This window comes from Ranitomeya variabilis, chromosome 7 (assembly GCF_051348905.1).
Source record: "Ranitomeya variabilis isolate aRanVar5 chromosome 7, aRanVar5.hap1, whole genome shotgun sequence".
Classification (NCBI taxonomy): domain Eukaryota; kingdom Metazoa; phylum Chordata; class Amphibia; order Anura; family Dendrobatidae; genus Ranitomeya; species Ranitomeya variabilis.
The window spans coordinates 36908343-36930359 of NC_135238.1; the positions used below are offsets into that span (position 1 = coordinate 36908343).

The window sequence follows — 22017 nt, forward strand, 5'->3', positions numbered from 1 at the left end:
ATGGCCAACAACTCCCGATTGCCCACATCATAATTTCGCTCGGCAGGCGAAAACTTCCTAGAGAAAAAGGCACAAGGTTTCATAACAGAGCAACCAGGGCCTCTCTGCGACAAAACGGCCCCTGCTCCAATCTCTGAAGCATCCACCTCAACCTGAAAGGGAAGTGAGACATCGGGCTGGCACAAAACAGGCGCCGAAGTAAACCGGCGTTTCAACTCCTGGAAAGCCTCCACGGCAGCAGGAGCCCAGTTAGCTACATCGGAGCCCTTCTTGGTCATATCCGTCAAAGGTTTCACAATGCTAGAAAAATTAGCGATAAAACGACGGTAGAAGTTAGCGAAACCCAAGAACTTCTGTAGACTCTTAACTGACGAGGGCTGAGTCCAATCAAGAATAGCTCGGACCTTGACTGGGTCCATCTCCACAGCAGAAGGGGAAAAAATGAACCCCAAAAAGGGAACCTTCTGTACACCAAAGAGACACTTTGAGCCCTTGACAAACAAAGAATTTTCACGCAAAATTTTAAAGACCAACCTGACCTGCTCCACATGCGAATCCCAATTATCAGAAAAAACCAAAATATCATCCAGATAAACAATCAAAAATTTATCCAGATACTTCCGGAAAATGTCATGCATAAAGGACTGAAAAACTGAAGGCGCATTGGAGAGCCCAAAAGGCATCACCAAGTACTCAAAATGACCTTCGGGCGTATTGAATGCGGTTTTCCATTCATCACCTTGCTTAATGCGCACAAGGTTGTACGCTGTCATGATCTCTGCAGGCAGAGATCATAGCAAGCCTATAGAGGGACAAGCTCTCGGAAGATGGAACTATACTGACCATGAACTAAGCCTGCCGCGCAACTAGAAATAGCCAGGTAGCATTTCCTATTTATCGCTAGATGCCCAGCTCTGGCCTAAGACCTAAATAGCTAGCAGAGGGAAATATAAGACCTGGCTCACCTCTAGAGAAATATTCCAAAGAAGACAGTAGCCCCCCACATATAATGACGGTGAGTTCAGATGAAACAACAAACGCAGCAGGAAAATAGTCTTAGCAAATTTGAGGTCCGCTTACTAGATAGCAGAAGACAGATAGTATACTTTCATGGTCAGCAGAAAAACACTAACAAAACACCATCCAGAGATTACCTTAAACTCTGGCATTAACTCATAACGCCAGAGTAGCAATCCCTGATCAACGAGAGCTTTCCAGACACAGTAACAAAACTTCAGCTGTGAACTGGAACAAATAGGCAAAACAAAACATGGACAAAAGTCCAACTTATCTAGTAGTAGTCTAGAAGCAGGAACAAGCACTGAGAGGCATCAGATAACATTGTTGACCGGCAAGAAACCACCAGAGAAATGAGCTTAAATAGCGACACCCACTACTGATGGAACCAGGTGAAACAGGAAAGAGGATGACAAGTCCAATTCCACAAGCGGCCACCGGGGGAGCCCAGAATCCAAATTCACAACAGTACCCCCCCCTCAAGGAGGGGGCACCGAACCCTCACCAGATCCACCAGGGCGACCAGGATGAGCCCTATGGAAGGCACGAACAAGATCAGAAGCATGAACATCAGATGCATTGACCCAAGAATTATCCTCCTGGCCGTAACCCTTCCAGTTGACCAGATACTGGAGTCTCCGTCTGGAAACACGAGAGTCCAAAATTTTCTCCACAACGTACTCCAACTCACCCTCAACCAACACCGGAGCAGGAGGCTCAACTGAAGGTACCACAGGTAACTCATACCTGCGCAATAACGACCGATGAAAAACGTTATGAATGGAAAAGGACGCAGGGAGGTCCAAACGGAAAGAAACAGGATTAAGAATCTCCAATATTCTATAAGGGCCGATGAACCGAGGTTTAAACTTAGGAGAAGAGACCCTCATAGGGACAAAACGAGAAGACAACCACACCAAATCTCCAACACAAAGCCGAGAACCAACACGACGATGACGGTTGGCAAAACGCTGAGTCTTCTCCTGGGACAACTTCAAATTGTCCATAACCTGCCCCCAGATGTGATGCAATCTCTCCACCACCGCATCCACTCCAGGACAATCCGAGGATTCCACCTGACCGGAGGAAAATCGAGGGTGAAACCCCGAATTACAGAAAAACGGGGACACCAAGGTGGAAGAGCTGGCCCGATTATTGAGGGCGAACTCTGCCAATGGCAAAAAAGCAACCCAATCATCCTGGTCAGCAGAGACAAAACACCTCAGATATGTCTCCAGGGTCTGATTAGTCCGCTCGGTCTGGCCATTAGTCTGAGGGTGAAAAGCAGATGAAAAAGACAAATCTATGCCCATCCTAGCACAGAATGCCCGCCAAAATCTAGACACAAATTGGGTACCTCTGTCAGAAACAATATTCTCAGGAATACCGTGCAATCGGACAACATTCTGAAAAAACAGAGGAACCAACTCAGAAGAAGAAGGCAACTTGGGCAGAGGAACCAAATGGACCATTTTAGAGAAACGGTCACAGACCACCCAGATGACAGACATCTTCTGGGAAACAGGCAGATCTGAAATAAAATCCATCGAGATGTGTGTCCAAGGCCTCTTAGGAATAGGCAAGGGCAACAGCAGTCCGCTAGCCCGAGAACTACAAGACTTGGCCCGAGCACAAACGTCACATGACTGCACAAAGACTCGCACATCTCGTGACAGGGAAGGCCACCAGAAGGATCTTGCCACCAAATCCCTGGTACCAAAAATTCCGGGATGACCTGCCAATGCAGAAGAATGTACCTCAGAGATGACTCCGCTGGTCCAATCATCCGGAACAAACAGTCTATCAGGCGGACAACGATCCGGTCTATCCGCCTGAAACTCTTGCAAGGACCGCCGCAGATCAGGAGAAACGGCCGACAAAATTACTCCCTCCCTAAGGATACCTGTGGGTTCAGAATTACCAGGAGAGTCCGGGTCAAAACTCCTAGAAAGGGCATCTGCCTTAACATTCTTAGAACCCGGTAGGTATGACACCACAAAATTAAAGCGAGAAAAAAATAAAGACCAGCGCGCCTGTCTAGGATTCAGGCGTCTGGCAGTCTCAAGATAAATCAAATTTTTGTGGTCAGTCAATACCACCACCTGATGCCTAGCCCCCTCGAGCCAATGGCGCCACTCCTCAAACGCCCACTTCATGGCCAAAAGCTCCCGATTCCCAACATCATAATTCCGCTCTGCGGGCGAAAATTTGCGAGAAAAGAAGGCACAAGGCCTAATGACGGAGCAGTCGGAACCTTTCTGCGACAACACTGCCCCAGCTCCGATCTCCGAAGCGTCAACCTCAACCTGAAAAGGCAGATTCACATCAGGCTGACGCAACACAGGGGCAGAGGCAAAACGGCGCTTAAGCTCCTGAAAGGCCTCTACAGCATGAGGGGACCAATTAGCAACATCAGCGCCTTGTCTGGTCAAATCAGTCAGTGGTTTAACGACATCCGAAAAACCAGCAATAAATCGGCGGTAAAAGTTGGCAAAGCCCAAAAATCTCTGAAGACCCTTAAGAGAGGAGGGCTGAGTCCAGTCACAAATAGCTTGCACCTTGACGGGATCCATCTCAATGGAAGAGGGAGAAAAAATATACCCCAAAAAGGAAATTTTCTGGACCCCAAAAACGCACTTAGACCCCTTCACACATAAAGAATTAGACCGCAGAACCTGAAAAACTCTCCTGACCTGCTGGACATGAGAGTCCCAGTCATCAGAAAAAATCAGAATATCATCCAGATATATTATCATAAATTTATCCAGAAAATCGCGGAAAATATCATGCATAAAAGACTGGAAAACTGAAGGGGCATTAGAAAGACCGAAAGGCATGACCAAATACTCAAAGTGGCCCTCGGGCGTATTAAATGCGGTCTTCCACTCATCCCCCTGCCTGATCCGCACCAAATTATACGCCCCACGAAGATCAATTTTAGAGAACCACTTAGCACCCTCTATACGAGCAAACAAATCAGTAAGCAATGGCAATGGGTATTGATACTTAACAGTGATCTTATTCAGAAGCCGATAATCAATACATGGTCTCAAAGAGCCGTCTTTTTTTGAGACAAAGAAAAACCCAGCTCCCAAGGGAGAAGAAGATGGACGAATATGTCCCTTTTCCAAAGACTCCTTTATATATTCCCGCATAGCAGCATGTTCCGGCACAGACAGATTAAACAAACGACCCTTGGGATATTTACAACCCGGTATCAAATCTATGGCACAATCGCACTCACGGTGCGGAGGTAACGACCCAAGCTTGGGTTCGTCAAAGACATCTTGATAATCAGAGAGGAACTCAGGGACTTCAGAGGGAATGGACGACGAAATAGAAACCAAAGGTAAGTCCCCATGAATACCCTTACATCCCCAGCTCAACACAGACATTGCTCTCCAGTCCAAGACTGGGTTGTGAGACTGCAACCATGGCAATCCCAGTACCAAATCGTCATGTAAATTATACAGCACCAGGAAACGAATAATCTCCTGGTGATCCGGATTGATACGCATGGTTACTTGTGTCCAGTATTGTGGTTTATTATTAGCCAATGGGGTGGAGTCAATCCCCTTCAGAGGAATAAGAGTCTCCAAAGGCTCTAAATCAAAACCACAACGATTGGCAAAGGACCAATCCATAAGACTCAGAGCGGCGCCAGAGTCAACATAGGCGTCCGTGGCAATGGATGACAAAGAGCAAATCAGGGTTACAGACAAAATAAACTTAGACTGAATGGTGCCAATGGAAACAGACTTATCAAGCTTCTTTGTACGCCTAGAGCATGCTGATATAACATGAGTAGAATCCCCACAATAGAAACACAATCCATTCTTCCGTCTAAAATTCTGTCGCTCGCTCCTGGACAGAATTCTATCACACTGCATACTTTCTGGCGTCTTTTCCATAGACACCGCCAGATGGTGCACCGGTTTGCGCTCCCGCAGACGCCTATCAATCTGAATAGCCATTGTCATGGACTCATTCAGACCTGCAGGCACAGGGAACCCCACCATAACATCCTTAACGGCATCAGAGAGACCTTCTCTGAAAGTTGCCGCCAAGGCGCACTCATTCCACTGAGTAAGCACAGACCATTTACGGAATTTTTGGCAGAAAACTTCAGCTTCGTCTTGCCCCTGAGATAGTGCCATCAAAGTTTTTTCTGCCTGAAGTTCCAAATGAGGTTCCTCATAAAGCAAGCCCAAGGCCAGAAAAAACGCATCCACATCGCGTAACGCAGGATCCCCTGCTGGCAATGAGAAGGCCCAATCTTGAGGGTCACCCCTGAGCAAGGAAATCACAATCCTAACCTGCTGAGCAGGGTCTCCAGCTGAACGAGACTTCAGGGACAAATAAAGCTTACAATTATTTCGGAAATTCTGGAAGCTAGCTCTATTCCCTGTGAAGAACTCCGGCAAAGGAATTCTCGGCTCAGATACCGGAGCATGTACCACAAAATCTTGTAAATTTTGTACTTTCGTGATGAGATTATTCAAACCCGCAGTTACCCTCTGGAGATCCATTATTGTCAGGTGCACACAGAGCCATACAGAGATTAGGAGGAGAGAGAGAAAAAAGACTGCAGCAAGGCAGACTGGAGGAAAAAAAAAAAAAAAAATTCCAGCAGACTTCTTATAACTCTCCTTTCTCAACCTGGGTCTTTAACACTTTACGGGCCGGTCAAACTGTCATGATCTCTGCAGGCAGAGATCATAGCAAGCCTATAGAGGGACAAGCTCTCGGAAGATGGAACTATACTGACCATGAACTAAGCCTGCCGCGCAACTAGAAATAGCCAGGTAGCATTTCCTATTTATCGCTAGATGCCCAGCTCTGGCCTAAGACCTAAATAGCTAGCAGAGGGAAATATAAGACCTGGCTCACCTCTAGAGAAATATTCCAAAGAAGACAGTAGCCCCCCACATATAATGACGGTGAGTTCAGATGAAACAACAAACGCAGCAGGAAAATAGTCTTAGCAAATTTGAGGTCCGCTTACTAGATAGCAGAAGACAGATAGTATACTTTCATGGTCAGCAGAAAAACACTAACAAAACACCATCCAGAGATTACCTTAAACTCTGGCATTAACTCATAACGCCAGAGTAGCAATCCCTGATCAACGAGAGCTTTCCAGACACAGTAACAAAACTTCAGCTGTGAACTGGAACAAATAGGCAAAACAAAACATGGACAAAAGTCCAACTTATCTAGTAGTAGTCTAGAAGCAGGAACAAGCACTGAGAGGCATCAGATAACATTGTTGACCGGCAAGAAACCACCAGAGAAATGAGCTTAAATAGCGACACCCACTACTGATGGAACCAGGTGAAACAGGAAAGAGGATGACAAGTCCAATTCCACAAGCGGCCACCGGGGGAGCCCAGAATCCAAATTCACAACAGTACGCACCACGAAGATCTATCTTGGTGAACCACTTGGCACCTTTAATCCGGGCAAACAAATCAGACAACAGCGGTAAAGGATACTGAAATTTGACAGTGATCTTATTTAAAAGCCGATAATCAATACAAGGTCTCAAAGATCCGTCCTTTTTTGCCACAAAAAAGAATCCCGCACCAAGGGGGGAAGAAGACGGACGAATATGTCCTTTCTCCAGAGACTCCTTGATATATGAACGCATAGCGGTATGTTCAGGTACCGACAGATTAAACAGTCTTCCCTTAGGAAATTTACTGCCTGGGATCAAATCTATAGCACAGTCACAGTCCCTATGAGGAGGCAGTGCACTGGACTCAGACTCACTGAAGACATCCTGATAATCAGACAAATACTCCGGAACTTCCGAAGGCGTAGAAGAAGCAATAGACACAGGCAGGGAATCCCCATGAATACCCCGACAGCCCCAACTTGAGACTGACATAGCCTTCCAGTCAAGGACTGGATTATGGGTCTGTAACCATGGCAGCCCTAAAACAACCAAATCATGCATTTTATGTAAAACCAGGAAACGTATCACCTCGCGGTGTTCAGGAGTCATGCACATGGTAACCTGTGTCCAATACTGCGGTTTATTTGCTGCCAATGGCGTAGCATCAATACCCCTAAGAGGAATAGGATTTTCTAATGGTTCAAGAGTAAAACCACAGCGCTTAGCAAATGAGAGATCCATGAGACTCAGGGCAGCACCTGAATCTACAAACGCCATGACAGGATAAGATGACAGTGAGCAAATCAAAGTTACAGACAGAATAAATTTAGGTTGCAAATTACCAACGGTGACAGGACTAACAACCTTAGCTATACGTTTAGAGCATGCTGAGATAATATGTGTAGAATCACCACAGTAGTAGCACAAGCCATTCCGGCGTCTATGAATTTTCCGCTCATTTCTAGTCAGGATTCTATCACATTGCATTAAATCAGGTGTCTGTTCAGACAACACCATGAGGGAATTTGCGATTTTTCTATCACATTGCACCAAATTAGGTGTCTGTTCAGACAACACCATGAGGGAATTTGCGGTTTTGCGCTCCCGCAACCGCCGGTCAATTTGAATAGCCAGTGCCATAGTATCATTGAGACCTGTGGGAATGGGAAAACCCACCATAACATTCTTAATGGCTTCAGATAGGCCATTTCTAAAATTAGCGGCCAGTGCACACTCGTTCCAATGTGTCAGCACGGACCATTTCCGAAATTTTTGGCAATACACTTCAGCCTCGTCCTGCCCCTGAGACATAGCCAGCAAGGCCTTTTCTGCCTGAATCTCAAGATTGGGTTCCTCATAAAGTAAACCGAGCGCCAGAAAAAACGCATTAATATCAGCCAATGCCGGATCTCCTGGCGCCAGCGAAAAAGCCCAATCCTGAGGGTCGCCCCGTAAGAACGAAATAACAATTTTTACTTGCTGAGCAGAGTCTCCAGATGAACAGGGTCTCAGGGACAAAAACAATTTACAATTATTCACGAAATTCCTAAACTTAAACCTGTCTCCGGAAAACAGTTCAGGAATCGGTATTTTAGGTTCTGACCTAGGATTTCTGATAACATAGTCTTGTATGCCCTGCACACGAGTAGCCAGCTGGTCCACACTTGTAATCAAGGTCTGGACATTCATGTCTGCAGCAAGCATAGCCACTCTGAGGTAAAGGGGAAGAAGAAAAAAAAAAAAAAAAAACTCAGAATCTTCTTTCTTATAATCCCTCTTCTGCAATGCATTAAACATTTAATACTGGCCTGGCAAACTGTTATGACCCCAATGGCGAGGGTCTCAGAGGAACGGGGAAGTCTGCAGAATACAAAAATCCAGCTCATAGGGCAGTGGTAGCTGGGTTGACCATATATCTACTCCTAACGCCAACACTAGAAGTAGCCGGGGATCATTCCTACGTTGATTCTAGATGACACGCTCCAGCCGGAGAATCTAGCTACCCCTAGTAGAGGAAAACAAAAGACCTTTCTTGCCTCCAGAGAAGGGGACCCCAAAGCTGGATAGAAGCCCCCCACAAATAATAACGGTGAGGTAAGAGGAAATGACAAACACAGAAATGAACCAGGTTTAGCACAGAGAGGCCCGCTTACTGATAGCAGAATAAAGAAAGGTAACTTATATGGTCAACAAAAACCCTATCAAAATCCACACTGGAAATTCAAGAACCCCCGAACCGTCTAACGGTCCGGGGGGAGAACACCAGCCCCCTAGAGCTTCCAGCAAAGGTCAGGATATAGATTTGGAACAAGCTGGACAAAAATACAAAACCAAAACAAATAGCAAAAAGCAAAAGGCAGACTTAGCTGATATAACTGGAACCAGGATCAGTAGACAAGAGCACAGCAGACTAGCTCTGATAACTGTCATGATCTCAATGGCAAGAGAACATAGCATAAGCATATATAGGAACTAGCTCTTGGAAGATGGGAACTGAGCTGACCATGAACTAAACCTAACGCACAACTAGCAGTGGCCGGGTAGCATGCCTACGTTGATTCTAGATGCCCAGCCCAGCCGGAGGACTAAATAAAGCTAGCAGAAGAAAATATTAGTCCTAGCTCACCTCTAGAGAAATACCCCGAAAGGAGACAGAGGCCCCCCACATGTATTGGCGGTGAGTTGAGATGAAATAACAAACGTAGTATGAAAATAGGTTTAGCAAATTTGAGGTCCACTTACTACATAGCAGAAGACAGAAAGGACACTTTCATGGTCAGCTGAAAACCCTATCAAAAACCCATCCAGAAATTACTTTAAAACTCTGGCATTAACTCATAACACCAGAGTGGCAATTCCCGTTCACAAGAGCTTTCCAGACACAGTAACGAAACTACAGCTGTGAACTGGAACAAAATGCAAAAACAAACATGGACAAGAGTCCAACTTATCTAGTAGTTGTCTAGGAGCAGGAACAAGCACAGAGAGGCTTCTGATAACATTGTTGACCGGCAAGCAACTAACAGAGCAGCAAGGTTATATAGCGACTCCCACATCGTGATGGGAACAGGTGAACAGAGAAGATGAAGACACCAGTTCAATTCCACCAGTAGCCACCGGGGGAGCCCAGAATCCAAATTCACAACAGTACCCCCCCCTCAAGGAGGGGGCACCGAACCCTCACCAGAACCACCAGGGCGATCAGGATGGGCCCTATGAAAGGCACGAACCCGATCGGAGGCATGAACATCAGATGCATTCACCCAAGAATTATCCTCCTGGCCGTATCCCTTCCACTTGACCAGATACTGGAGTCTCCGTCTGGAAACACGAGAGTCCAAGATTTTCTCCACAACGTACTCCAACTCACCCTCAACCAACACCGGAGCAGGAGGCTCAACGGAAGGCACAACCGGTACCTCATACCTGCGCAATAATGACCGATGAAAAACGTTATGAATAGAAAAGGATGCAGGGAGGTCCAAACGGAAGGAAACAGGGTTAAGAATCTCCAATATCTTATACGGGCCGATAAACCGAGGCTTAAACTTAGGAGAAGAGACCCTCATAGGGACAAAACGAGAAGACAACCACACCAAATCCCCAACAGAAAGCCGAGGACCAACACGACGGTGGCGGTTGGCAAAAAGCTGAGTCTTCTCCTGGGACAACCTCAAATTGTCCACCACCTGCCCCCAGATCTGATGCAATCTCTCCACCACAGCATCCACTCCAGGACAATCCGAAGATTCCACCTGACCAGAAGAAAATCGAGGATGAAACCCCGAATTACAGAAAAACGGGGACACCAAAGTGGCAGAGCTGGCCCGATTATTGAGAGCGAACTCCGCCAATGGCAAAAAAGCAACCCAATCATCCTGGTCAGCAGACACAAAACACCTCAGATATGTCTCCAGGGTCTGATTAATCCGCTCGGTCTGGCCATTCGTCTGAGGATGGAAAGCGGACGAAAAAGATAAATCTATGCCCATCCTAGCACAGAATGCCCGCCAAAATCTAGACACGAATTGGGTCCCTCTGTCAGAAACGATATTCTCAGGAATACCATGCAAACGAACAACATTTTGAAAAAACAGAGGAACCAACTCGGAAGAAGAAGGTAACTTGGGCAGAGGAACCAAATGGACCATCTTAGAAAAACGGTCACACACCACCCAGATGACAGACATCTTCTGAGAAACAGGCAGATCTGAAATAAAATCCATCGAGATGTGCGTCCAAGGCCTCTTAGGAATAGGCAAGGGCAACAATAATCCACTAGCCCGAGAACAACAAGGCTTGGCCCGAGCACAAACGTCACAAGACTGCACAAAGCCTCGCACATCTCGTGACAGGGAAGGCCACCAGAAGGACCTTGCCACCAAATCCCTGGTACCAAAAATGCCAGGATGACCTGCCAACGCAGAAGAATGAACCTCAGAGATGACTCTACTGGTCCAATCATCAGGAACAAACAGTTTATCAGGTGGGCAACGATCAGGTCTCTCCGCCTGAAACTCCTGCAAGGCCCGCCGCAGGTCTGGAGAAACGGCTGACAATACCACTCCATCCTTAAGGATACCTGTGGGCTCAGAGTTACCAGGCCAGTCAGGCTCAAAACTCCTAGAAAGGGCATCCGCCTTAACATTCTTAGAACCCGGTAGGTATGACACCACAAAATTAAACCGAGAGAAAAATAATGACAAGCGCGCCTGTCTAGGATTCAGGCGCCTGGCGGTCTCAAGATAAATCAAATTTTTGTGGTCAGTCAATACCACCACCTGATGTCTGGCCCCCTCAAGCCAATGGCGCCACTCCTCAAAAGCCCACTTCATGGCCAAAAGCTCCCGATTCCCAACATCATAATTCCGCTCAGCGGGCGAAAATTTACGGGAAAAGAAGGCACAAGGCCTCATCACGGAGCAGTCAGAACTTTTCTGCGACAACACTGCCCCAGCTCCGATCTCAGAAGCGTCGACCTCAACCTGAAAAGGTAGAGCAACATCAGGCTGACGCAACACAGGGGCAGAGGAAAAACGGCGCTTAAGCTCCCGAAAGGCCTCCACAGCATCAGGGGACCAATCAGCAACATCAGCACCCTTCTTAGTCAAATCGGTCAATGGCTTAGCAATATCCGAAAAACCAGCAATAAATCGACGATAAAAGTTAGCAAAGCCCAAAAATTTCTGAAGACTCTTAAGAGAAGAGGGCTGCGTCCAATCACAAATAGCTTGAACCTTGACAGGATCCATTTCAATGGAAGAGGGGGAAAAAATATATCCCAAAAAGGAAATCCTCTGTACCCCAAAAACACACTTAGAACCCTTCACACACAAAGAATTAGACCGCAAAACCTGAAAAACCCTCCTGACTTGCTGGACATGAGAGTCCCAGTCATCCGAAAAAATCAGAATATCATCCAGATACACAATCATAAATTTATCCAAATAATCGCGAAAAATATCATGCATAAAGGACTGGAAAACTGACGGAGCATTAGAAAGACCAAAAGGCATCACTAAATACTCAAAGTGGCCCTCGGGCGTATTAAATGCGGTTTTCCACTCATCCCCCTGCCTGATTCGCACCAAATTATACGCCCCACGAAGGTCAATCTTAGAGAACCACTTGGCCCCCTTTATGCGAGCAAACAAATCAGTCAGCAACGGCAATGGGTATTGATATTTAACAGTGATTTTATTCAAAAGCCGATAATCAATATATGGTCTCAAAGAGCCGTCTTTTTTTGACACAAAGAAAAAACCGGCTCCTAAGGGAGATGACGATGGACGAATATGTCCCTTTTCCAAGGACTCCTTTATATATTCTCGCATAGCAGCATGTTCAGGCACAGACAGATTAAATAAACGACCCTTTGGGTATTTACTACCCGGGATTAAATCTATGGCACAATCGCACTCTCGGTGCGGAGGTAACGAACCAAGCTTGGATTCTTCAAAGACGTCACGATAGTCAGACAGGAACTCAGGAATTTCAGAGGGAATGGATGATGAAATGGAAACCACAGGTACATCCCCATGAGCCCCCTTACATCCCCAGCTCAACACAGACATAGCTCTCCAGTCGAGGACTGGGTTGTGAGATTGCAGCCAAGGCAATCCTAGCACCAAATCATCATGTAGATTATACAGCACCAGAAAGCGAATAATCTCCTGGTGATCCGGATTAATACGCATAGTTACTTGTGTCCAGTATTGTGGTTTATTATTAGCCAATGGGGTGGAGTCAATCCCCTTCAGAGGAATAGAAGTCTCCAAAGGCTCTAAATCATACCCACAGCGTTTGGCAAAGGACCAATCCATAAGACTCAAAGCGGCGCCAGAGTCGACATAGGCGTCCGTGGTAATAGATGACAAAGAGCAAATCAGGGTCACAGATAGAATAAATTTAGACGGTAAGGTGCAAATGGAAACAGATTTACCAAGCTTTTTAGTGCGCTTAGAGCATGCTGATATAACATGAGTAGAATCACCACAATAGAAACACAACCCATTTTTCCGTCTAAAATTCTGCCGCTCGCTTCGGGACAGAATTCTATCACACTGCATACTCTCTGGCGACTTCTCAGTGGACACCGCCAGATGGTGCACTGGTTTGCGCTCCCGCAAACGCCTATCGATCTGAATAGCCATTGTCATGGACTCATTCAGACCCGCAGGCACAGGGAACCCCACCATAACATCCTTAATGGCATCAGAGAGACCCTCTCTGAAAGTCGCCGCCAGGGCGCACTCATTCCACTGAGTAAGCACAGACCATTTACGGAATCTTTGGCAGTAAATTTCCGCTTCATCTTGCCCCTGAGATAGGGACATCAAAGTTTTTTCTGCCTGAAGCTCCAAATGAGGTTCGTCATAAAGCAACCCCAAGGCCAGAAAAAACGCATCCACATTGAGCAACGCAGGATCCCCTGGTGTCAATGAAAAAGCCCAGTCTTGAGGGTCGCCCCGGAGCAAGGAAATCACAATCCTGACCTTCTGTGCAGGGTCTCCGGCAGAGCGAGATTTCAGAGACAAAAATAATTTGCAATTATTTCGAAAATTCTGAAACCCGGATCTATTCCCCGAGAAAAATTCCGGCAAAGGAATTCTCGGCTCAGATACAGGTGCATGACAAACAAAATCTTGCAAATTTTGTACCTTCGTGGCGAGATTATTCAAACCTGCAGTTACACTCTGAAGATCCATTACAAACAGGTGGACACAGAGCCATTCAAGGGTTAAGAGGAGGTAAGAAGCAGCTAGACAGCAATTAAGGGCTAGGCAGCAAAACTCTGAGGGGAAAAAAAAAAATTTCCCTTCAACACTTCTTTTTCTCCTGCTTCAGCCCAAACAATTAACACTTTGCGGGCCGGTCAAACTGTCATGATCTCAATGGCAAGAGAACATAGCATAAGCATATATAGGAACTAGCTCTTGGAAGATGGGAACTGAGCTGACCATGAACTAAACCTAACGCACAACTAGCAGTGGCCGGGTAGCATGCCTACGTTGATTCTAGATGCCCAGCCCAGCCGGAGGACTAAATAAAGCTAGCAGAAGAAAATATTAGTCCTAGCTCACCTCTAGAGAAATACCCCGAAAGGAGACAGAGGCCCCCCACATGTATTGGCGGTGAGTTGAGATGAAATAACAAACGTAGTATGAAAATAGGTTTAGCAAATTTGAGGTCCACTTACTACATAGCAGAAGACAGAAAGGACACTTTCATGGTCAGCTGAAAACCCTATCAAAAACCCATCCAGAAATTACTTTAAAACTCTGGCATTAACTCATAACACCAGAGTGGCAATTCCCGTTCACAAGAGCTTTCCAGACACAGTAACGAAACTACAGCTGTGAACTGGAACAAAATGCAAAAACAAACATGGACAAGAGTCCAACTTATCTAGTAGTTGTCTAGGAGCAGGAACAAGCACAGAGAGGCTTCTGATAACATTGTTGACCGGCAAGCAACTAACAGAGCAGCAAGGTTATATAGCGACTCCCACATCGTGATGGGAACAGGTGAACAGAGAAGATGAAGACACCAGTTCAATTCCACCAGTAGCCACCGGGGGAGCCCAGAATCCAAATTCACAACAGATAACTACGTTGCCAGGCATAGAACTGAAGGTCCAGGGAGCTTAAATAGCAACACCCTTAACTAATGACCCAGGTGCGGATAAAAGGAGTGACAGAAAAACCAGAGTCAAAAAACTAGTAACCACTAGAGGGAGCAAAAAGTAAATTCACAACACCTATCACAGTGATCAAAATAAAAAAAATAGTAAATAACACCGCCCCTTTATCACCTCCTTAGTTAGGGAAAAATAATAAAATGAAGAAAATATATTTATTTCCATTTTCCCATTAGGGTTGGGAGTTGGGTTAAAGTTAGGGTTAGGGTTGGAGCTAAAATTAGGGTTAGGGTTGAGGCTAAAATTAGGGTTAGGATTAGGGTAAGGCTTCTTGTACACTTACCGTGGTTTTGCATCCCATTTTTGTGGTCCCAATAGATTTCTATGCGGCCGCAAAAAAGGTCGCAATAATTCCATGGAGCGCCGTATGGCCGTGAGGGCCATATTTACGGCCATGAAAAAATATCGAGCCTGCTCGATATTTTTCACCGTTTATGGACACGGCCCCCATTGTAATTCAATGGGGCCGCAAAAAAAATGGAAGGTTGTTTTTGCGGCTCACTGTGACTTCCGGTTTTATGGACCGCCGTTTTTTTCCCAATACTTTTGCCATAGTATTGCAAACCTGAAAAACGGCGATCTGCAAGTTTTTTGCAGTCCGATATTGCGGCGGACCATGAAAATTGTGGCAATAAGGCCTGCAAAAAAGGCCCACAATAATGGGCCGCAAAAAACCCAGTAAGTGTAAAGGAAGCCTTAGTTTTGGGATTAGGGTTATGGTTAGGGTTGGGATTAGGGTTAGGGTAGGGATCAGTGTTAGGTTTGGGATTAGGGTTAGGTTTGGGATTAGGTTTGGCATTAGGGTTATGGTTAGGTTTGGGATTAGGGTTATGGGTGTGTTGGGATTAGGGTTAAGTTTGTAGTTAGGGTTATGGTTAGGGTTGGGATTAGGGTTAGGGGTGTGTTGGGGTTAGGGTTGTGATTAGGGTTAGGGTTTGGGATTAGGGTTATGGGTGTGTTGGGATTAGGGTTAGGTTTGCAGTTAGGGTTATGGTTAGGGTTGGGGTCAGGGTTAGGGGTGTGTTGGGGTTGGGTTGTGATTAAAGTTATGGTTATGGTTGGGATTAGGGTTAGGGGTGTGTTGGGGTTAGGGTTGTGATTAGGATTATGGTTAGGGTTGGGATTAGGGTTAGGGGTGTGTTGGGGGGTTAGTGTTGGAGTTAGAAATGGGAGTTTCCAATGTTTAGGTATATCAGGGGGTCTCCAAACACGACATGGCTCCACCATTGATTCCAGCCAAATTTGCGTTGAAAAAGTCAAATGGTGCTCCCTCCCTTCTGAGCTCTGCTCTGCACCCAAACAGTGGTTAACCCACTTCCACGTACTCAGAACAAATTGGACAACAACTTTTGTACAGTTTCTCCTCTTACCCTTGGGAAAATTTTGGGGCTAAAAAATCATTTTTGTGGGAAAAAAAAGATTTTTTATTTTCACGGCTCTGCATTATAAACTTCTGTGAAGCAATTGGGCGTTCAAAGTGCTCACCATAACATCTAGATAAGCTCCTTGGGGGTATCTAGTTTCCAAAATGGGGTCACTTGTGGGGGTTTCTACTGTTTAGGCACATCAAGGGCTCTGCAAACACAACATGATGCCCGCAGACCATTCCATCAAAGTCTGCATTCTAAAACATCACTACTTCCCTTCCGAGCCCCGACGTGTGCCCAATCAGTGGTTGCTCCCATATCTGGGGTATCGGCTTATCAGAAAAAATTGGACAACTTTCGGGTTCCAATTTCTCCTGTTACCATTGTGAAAATAAAAAATTGCGGGCTAAAAAAATCATTTTTGTGGAAAAAAAATGATTTTTTATTTTCACGGCTCTGCTTTATAAACTTCTGTGATGCACTTGGGGGTTCAAAGTTCACACAACACATCTAGATAAGTTCCTTGTGGGGTCTAGTTTCCAAAATGGGGTCTCTTCTGGGGTGTTTCTACTGTTTAGCCACATCAGGGGCTCTGCAAACGCAACATGACACCCGCAGACCATCCTATCAAAGTCTGCATTCCAAAACGGCGCTCCTTCCCTTCTGAGCTCTGCCATGCGCCCAAACAGTGGTACCCCTCCACATGTGGGGTATCAACATACTCAAGACAAATTGCACAACAACTTTGATGGTCCAATTTCTCCTGTTACCCATGTGAAAGTAAAAATTTGAGGGTGAAAAGATAATTTTTGTGGAAAAAATATGATTTGCTCTATGTTATAAATTTCTGTGAAGCACTTGGGGGATCATAGTGCTCACCACACATCTAGGTTAGCTCCTAGGGGGGTCTAGTTTCCAAAATGGGGTAAAATGTGGTGGGTTTCTACTGTTTACGTACATCAGGGCCTCTGCAAACTCAACATGATGCCCGGCAGACCATTCCATCAAAGTCTGCATTTTAAAATGTCACTACATCCCTTCCGAGCCCCGCTGTGTGCCCAAACAGTGGTCCCCCCACATATGGGGTATCGGCATACTCAGGACAAACAGGGCAACAAATTTTGGGGTCCAATTTCTTGTTACCCTTGTGAAATTAAAAAATTGCTGGCTAAAAAATCATTTTTGTGGAAAAAAAATTATTTTTTATTTTCACGGCTCTGCGTTATAAACTTCTGTGAAGCACTTTGGGGTTCAAAGTGCTCATCACACATCTAGATAAGTTCTTTAAGGGGTTTAGTTTCCAAAATGGTGTCACTTGTGGGGGTTTTCCACTGTTTATACACATCAGATGGTCTCCAAACGCGCCATGGCGTCCGATCTCAATTCCAGCCAATTCTGCATTGAAAAAGTCAAACGGCACTCCTTCCCTTCTGAGCTCTGCCGTGTGCCCAAACAGTGGTTTACCCCTGCATGTAGGGTATCGGCGTACTCAGGACAAATTGTACAATAAATTTCGGGGTCTAATATCTCATGTTACCCTTGTGAAAATAAAAATTGGGGGGCTAAAAATCATTTTTGTGGAAAATAATTGATTTTTTATTTTCATGGCTCTACGTTATAAACTTCTGTGAAGCACTTGGGGGTTCAAAGTGCACACCACACATCTAGATAAGTTCCTTAATGGGTCTAGTTTCCATAATGGTGTCAGTTGTGGGGGGTTTCCACTGGTTAGGCACGTCAGGGGCTCTTTAAACACAGCATGGCGTCCGATCTCAATTCCAGCCAATTCTGCATTGAAAAAGTCAAACAGCCCTTCTTCTCTTCCAAGCTCTGCCGTGCGCCCAAACAGTGGTTTATCCCCACATATGGGGTATCGGCGTATTCAGGAGAATTTGAACAACAAAGTTTGGGGTTTCTTTTTCTCTTTTTACACTTGTGAAAATAAAAAAAAATTGGTTCTGAAGTGAAATGTTTGTAAAAAAAAGTTAAATGTTAATTTTTTTCCTTCCACATTGCTTCCCTTACTGTGAAGCACATAAAAGGTCAATACAATTTTTGAATGTGGTTTTGAGCTCCTTGAGTGGTGTAGTTTTAGAATGGTGCACTTTTGGGTATTTTCTGTCATGAACACCTTTCAAAGTGACTTTAAATGTGAGATGGTCCCTAAAAAAATGGTTTGTAAATTTTATTGTAAAAATGAGAAATCGCTGGCAAACCTTTAACCCTTATAACTTCCTAACAAAAAAAATTGTTTCCAAAATTGTGCTGATGTAAAGTAGACATGAGGGAAATGTTATTTATTAACTATTTTGTGCGACACATCTCTCTGATTTAAGGGCATAAAAATTCAAAGTTTGAAAATTGCAAAATTTAAAATTTTTTCACCATGCTTCCATTTTTTTCCTAAAAAACACAAGTAATAGCGAAGAAATGTTATGAATAACATGAAGTACAATATGTCCCGAAAAAACAAACTCACAATCAGCGGGATCCGTTAAACCGTTCCAGAGTTATAACCTCATAAAGTGACAGTGGTCAGAATTGGAAAAATTGGCCTGGTCATTAAGCTGCAAATTGGCTCCATCACTAAGGGGTTAATATATGATAGGCTTTTGTTATGATTTGTATGGTCAGTGAGTGCTAGGGCATGGTTACAGCTGACATTCACTATGTAGTGAACTGTGACTGAAGCCATGTTTGCTGCTCCACTATGACTGAAAGGCCCGGAGACACACTGGTGCGAGATGCGGCCGAGTCTCGCTGGTTAAAAGCAAGCTGTGGCACCTGCACTCCGGAGCGGAGCGTGCGGCTCCATGTATTGCTATGCAGCTGCATGCTCCGCTCCGGAGTGCAGGTGCCACAGCTTGCTTTTAACCAGCGAGACTCAGCCGTATCTCGCACCAGTGTGTCTCCGGCCAAAGCCAGAGGCTGCCTAGAGGAATAAAGTTAATTTCCTCCCAGCAGCTGAGCATTCAGTGCAGAGGCCGGGCAGCTTTGGAATGTTATTGACCTGCAGATTGTATCTGCAGGTTAATAGTGTTTGAGAACATGACAGGTTATCTTTAAATAGAGTGGAGATCAAGCATGAGCACTGCGGCTCCATTCATTCTCTATTGGACTGCTAGAGATTACATCAAGAATTCCCTGTATACTCCTTCACATAACAAAGTTATGAAGCTTGAAGAGACTAAAACTTGGATTTTTATTGGCTATGAATAAAGATATTTTAGGTGCAATCAAAATGTCAAACTCTGCAAAAAATCACATGTCCCGGTCTAGGTTGAGTGTCAGCATCATGCTAGAACATTAGAAAATATAAAACATGCAATAAATGCAAAAAATATATGCTAGAATTACTTCAACTTAATTGATAATTTGTTTATACAATTATAGTAAAATTGCAATTAAAAATTGATTTCTACCGGGGCGGTCATCAAAAAGACGGCCATTATACAGTAAATAGAATATGATGCAAAAGTGAATAAATAGCAGAAAATCTGGGTAAAGTGATAGCCTTCAGAAAAAGGTGATTTGGTGCTCCATAGAGATACATACATATACCTGTATGTCATCTCCCCTGTAAATAGTATATACCTTGTTATGATCCGGTGACCTTGGAGCCGCATGAGACTTTCTCAGGAGAAGGTGGAACCTGTACTGACCGCAAACCCTAAACTGACACCGCAACTAGAAGTAGCCGTGGGGTGTACCTAACACATCCTAGACACCTCGACACAGCCGGAGGACTAAATACCCCTATAGATGGAAATGGGAATTCTATCTTGCCTCAGAGCAGAACCCCCAAGGATAGGCAGCCCCCCACAAATATTGACTGTGAGTATAAGAGGAAAGACAAACGCAGGCAGAAATCAGGATTTAGCAGAATTCTAAGCGGTCAGTATTAAAAGCCTAAAAATATCCACAGCAGATAATACAAAAAATTCCACCATCTAACTAAAGATATGGAATTAATTCACAAGGGAGAACCGGTATAAAGTGCCAATATGCACCAGAAAAATTATTTTATTAGAAAATACACATAAAATAGACAAAAAACAAGTACAATTGCAAGGTAGCTACTAAGAAGCAGAGACTGCCATACTAGGTAGTAAATGTTGTAAATATAAGTATTAGCACACCTATGCCTGCTTTAGTATGCCCATACAATAACTCCACAAACTACATAGTGTAGGGGTAACACGACCCTGTCTAAATACATAAGGGAAATATGTTAGGGCAAACAGCAATCAAAATCAGCGGCACTTACATTAACCTGGTGTGGATCACAGATGGCGTCCCCACCGCCCCACACCAGGTTAATGTAAGTGCCGCTGATTTTGATTGCTGTTTGCCCTAACATATTTCCCTTATGTATTTAGACAGGGTCGTGTTACCCCTACACTATGTAGTTTGTGGAGTTATTGTATGGGCATACTAAAGCAGGCATAGGTGTGCTAATACTTATATTTACAACATTTACTACCTAGTATGGCAGTCTCTGCTTCTTAGTAGCTACCTTGCAATTGTACTTGTTTTTTGTCTATTTTATGTGTATTTTCTAATAAAATAATTTTTCTGGTGCATATTGGCACTTTATACCGGTTCTCCCTTGTGAATTAATTAAGTATAGTTCGGTTTTTTGTGCCCTCTGAATTTTATATGGGTCTAGTGGTGTAGCTAAAGATATGGAATGTATCTCTGCATCTCCTGAGAATCCAACTTGACTGAAAGTATCCAAACACAGTCTAAGCTGGACAAGAAAAAACAATGAATAGCACTGAATTGTAAAGCACACCGCATGTGTGCAGCAGAAACAAAACCAGACACTTATCTTGGCTGATTTGGCAGCAGGGCAGGAGGAACCAGACAGAGATGTATAACCTCCAAGAACAATGGACAACTGGCAAGGGCTAATGAATCCTGCACACCTAAATACCCCAGTCAGAGCTGCAATCAGCAGGAACACCTGCCCAGGATTGCAACCCAGGGACAACTGCATTACCACCAGCAACCACCAGGGGGAACCCAAGAGCAGAATTCACAACAATACCTGCTGTATGTCATCTCCTCCTGTATATTGTATATACCTATGTGTCATCTCCTCCTGTATATAGTATATACCTATATGTCATCTCTTCTGTATATACCTGTTACCTGTATGTCATCTCCTCCTATATATAGTATATACCTGTATGTCATCTCTTGTATATAGTATATACCTGTATGTCATCTCCCCTGTATATAGTATATACCTGCTGTATGTCATCTCCTCCTCTATATACATATGTGTCATCTCCTCTATTATATAGTATATACCTGTATGTCATCTACTCCTGTATATAGTATATACCTGTGTGTCATCTCCCCCTGTATATAGTATATACCTGTGTGTCCTCTCCCCTGTATATAGTATATACCTGTGTGTCATCTCCTCCTGTATATAGTATATACCTGTGTGTCCTCTCCTCCTGTATATAGTATATACCTGTATGTTATCTCCCCTGTATATAGTATATACCTGTGTGTCATCTGCTCCTGTATATAGTATATACCTGTGTGTCATCTCCTCTGTATATAGTATGTACCTGTATGTCATCTCCTCCTGTATTAGACCTCGTTCACACGTTACTTGGTCAGTATTTTTACCTCAGTATTTGTAAGCTAAATTGGCAGCCTGATAAATCCCCAGCCAACAGGAAGCCCAACCCCCTGGCAGTATATATTAGCTCACACATACACATAATAGACAGGTCATGTGACTGACAGCTGCCGTATTTCCTATATGGTACATTTGTTGCTCTTGTAGTTTGGCTGTAGCTGCGACGGTGCAGATGCCAATCCCAGACGCACACACATACACACACACATTCAGCTTTATATATTAGATTACTTTGAATCTCTGGATGCTTCATCATCAATAATATTCCCCAGCGGATTGTTGTAGATGTGGTTTCAGTTCCAGCAGCGAAGAGATCCAGGACGGAAGTAAGTAGATTTTCTTCATTAAAATACGTCTGAACTTTCGATGTTTCCTA

At 44.5% G+C, this 22017-nt stretch overlaps 1 protein-coding gene across 1 annotated transcript in view; it reads right to left on the reverse strand.

Moving 5' to 3' along the window:
* Positions 1 to 22017, reverse strand: part of LOC143785751 (cytochrome P450 2K1-like) — a 35457-nt gene that overhangs the window by 7897 nt on the left and 5543 nt on the right. The window contains exon 2 of the mRNA XM_077274843.1: positions 21873 to 22014. Coding sequence (XP_077130958.1) covers positions 21873 to 22014 — 142 coding nt within the window. The remainder of the gene's footprint in view (positions 1 to 21872; positions 22015 to 22017) is intronic.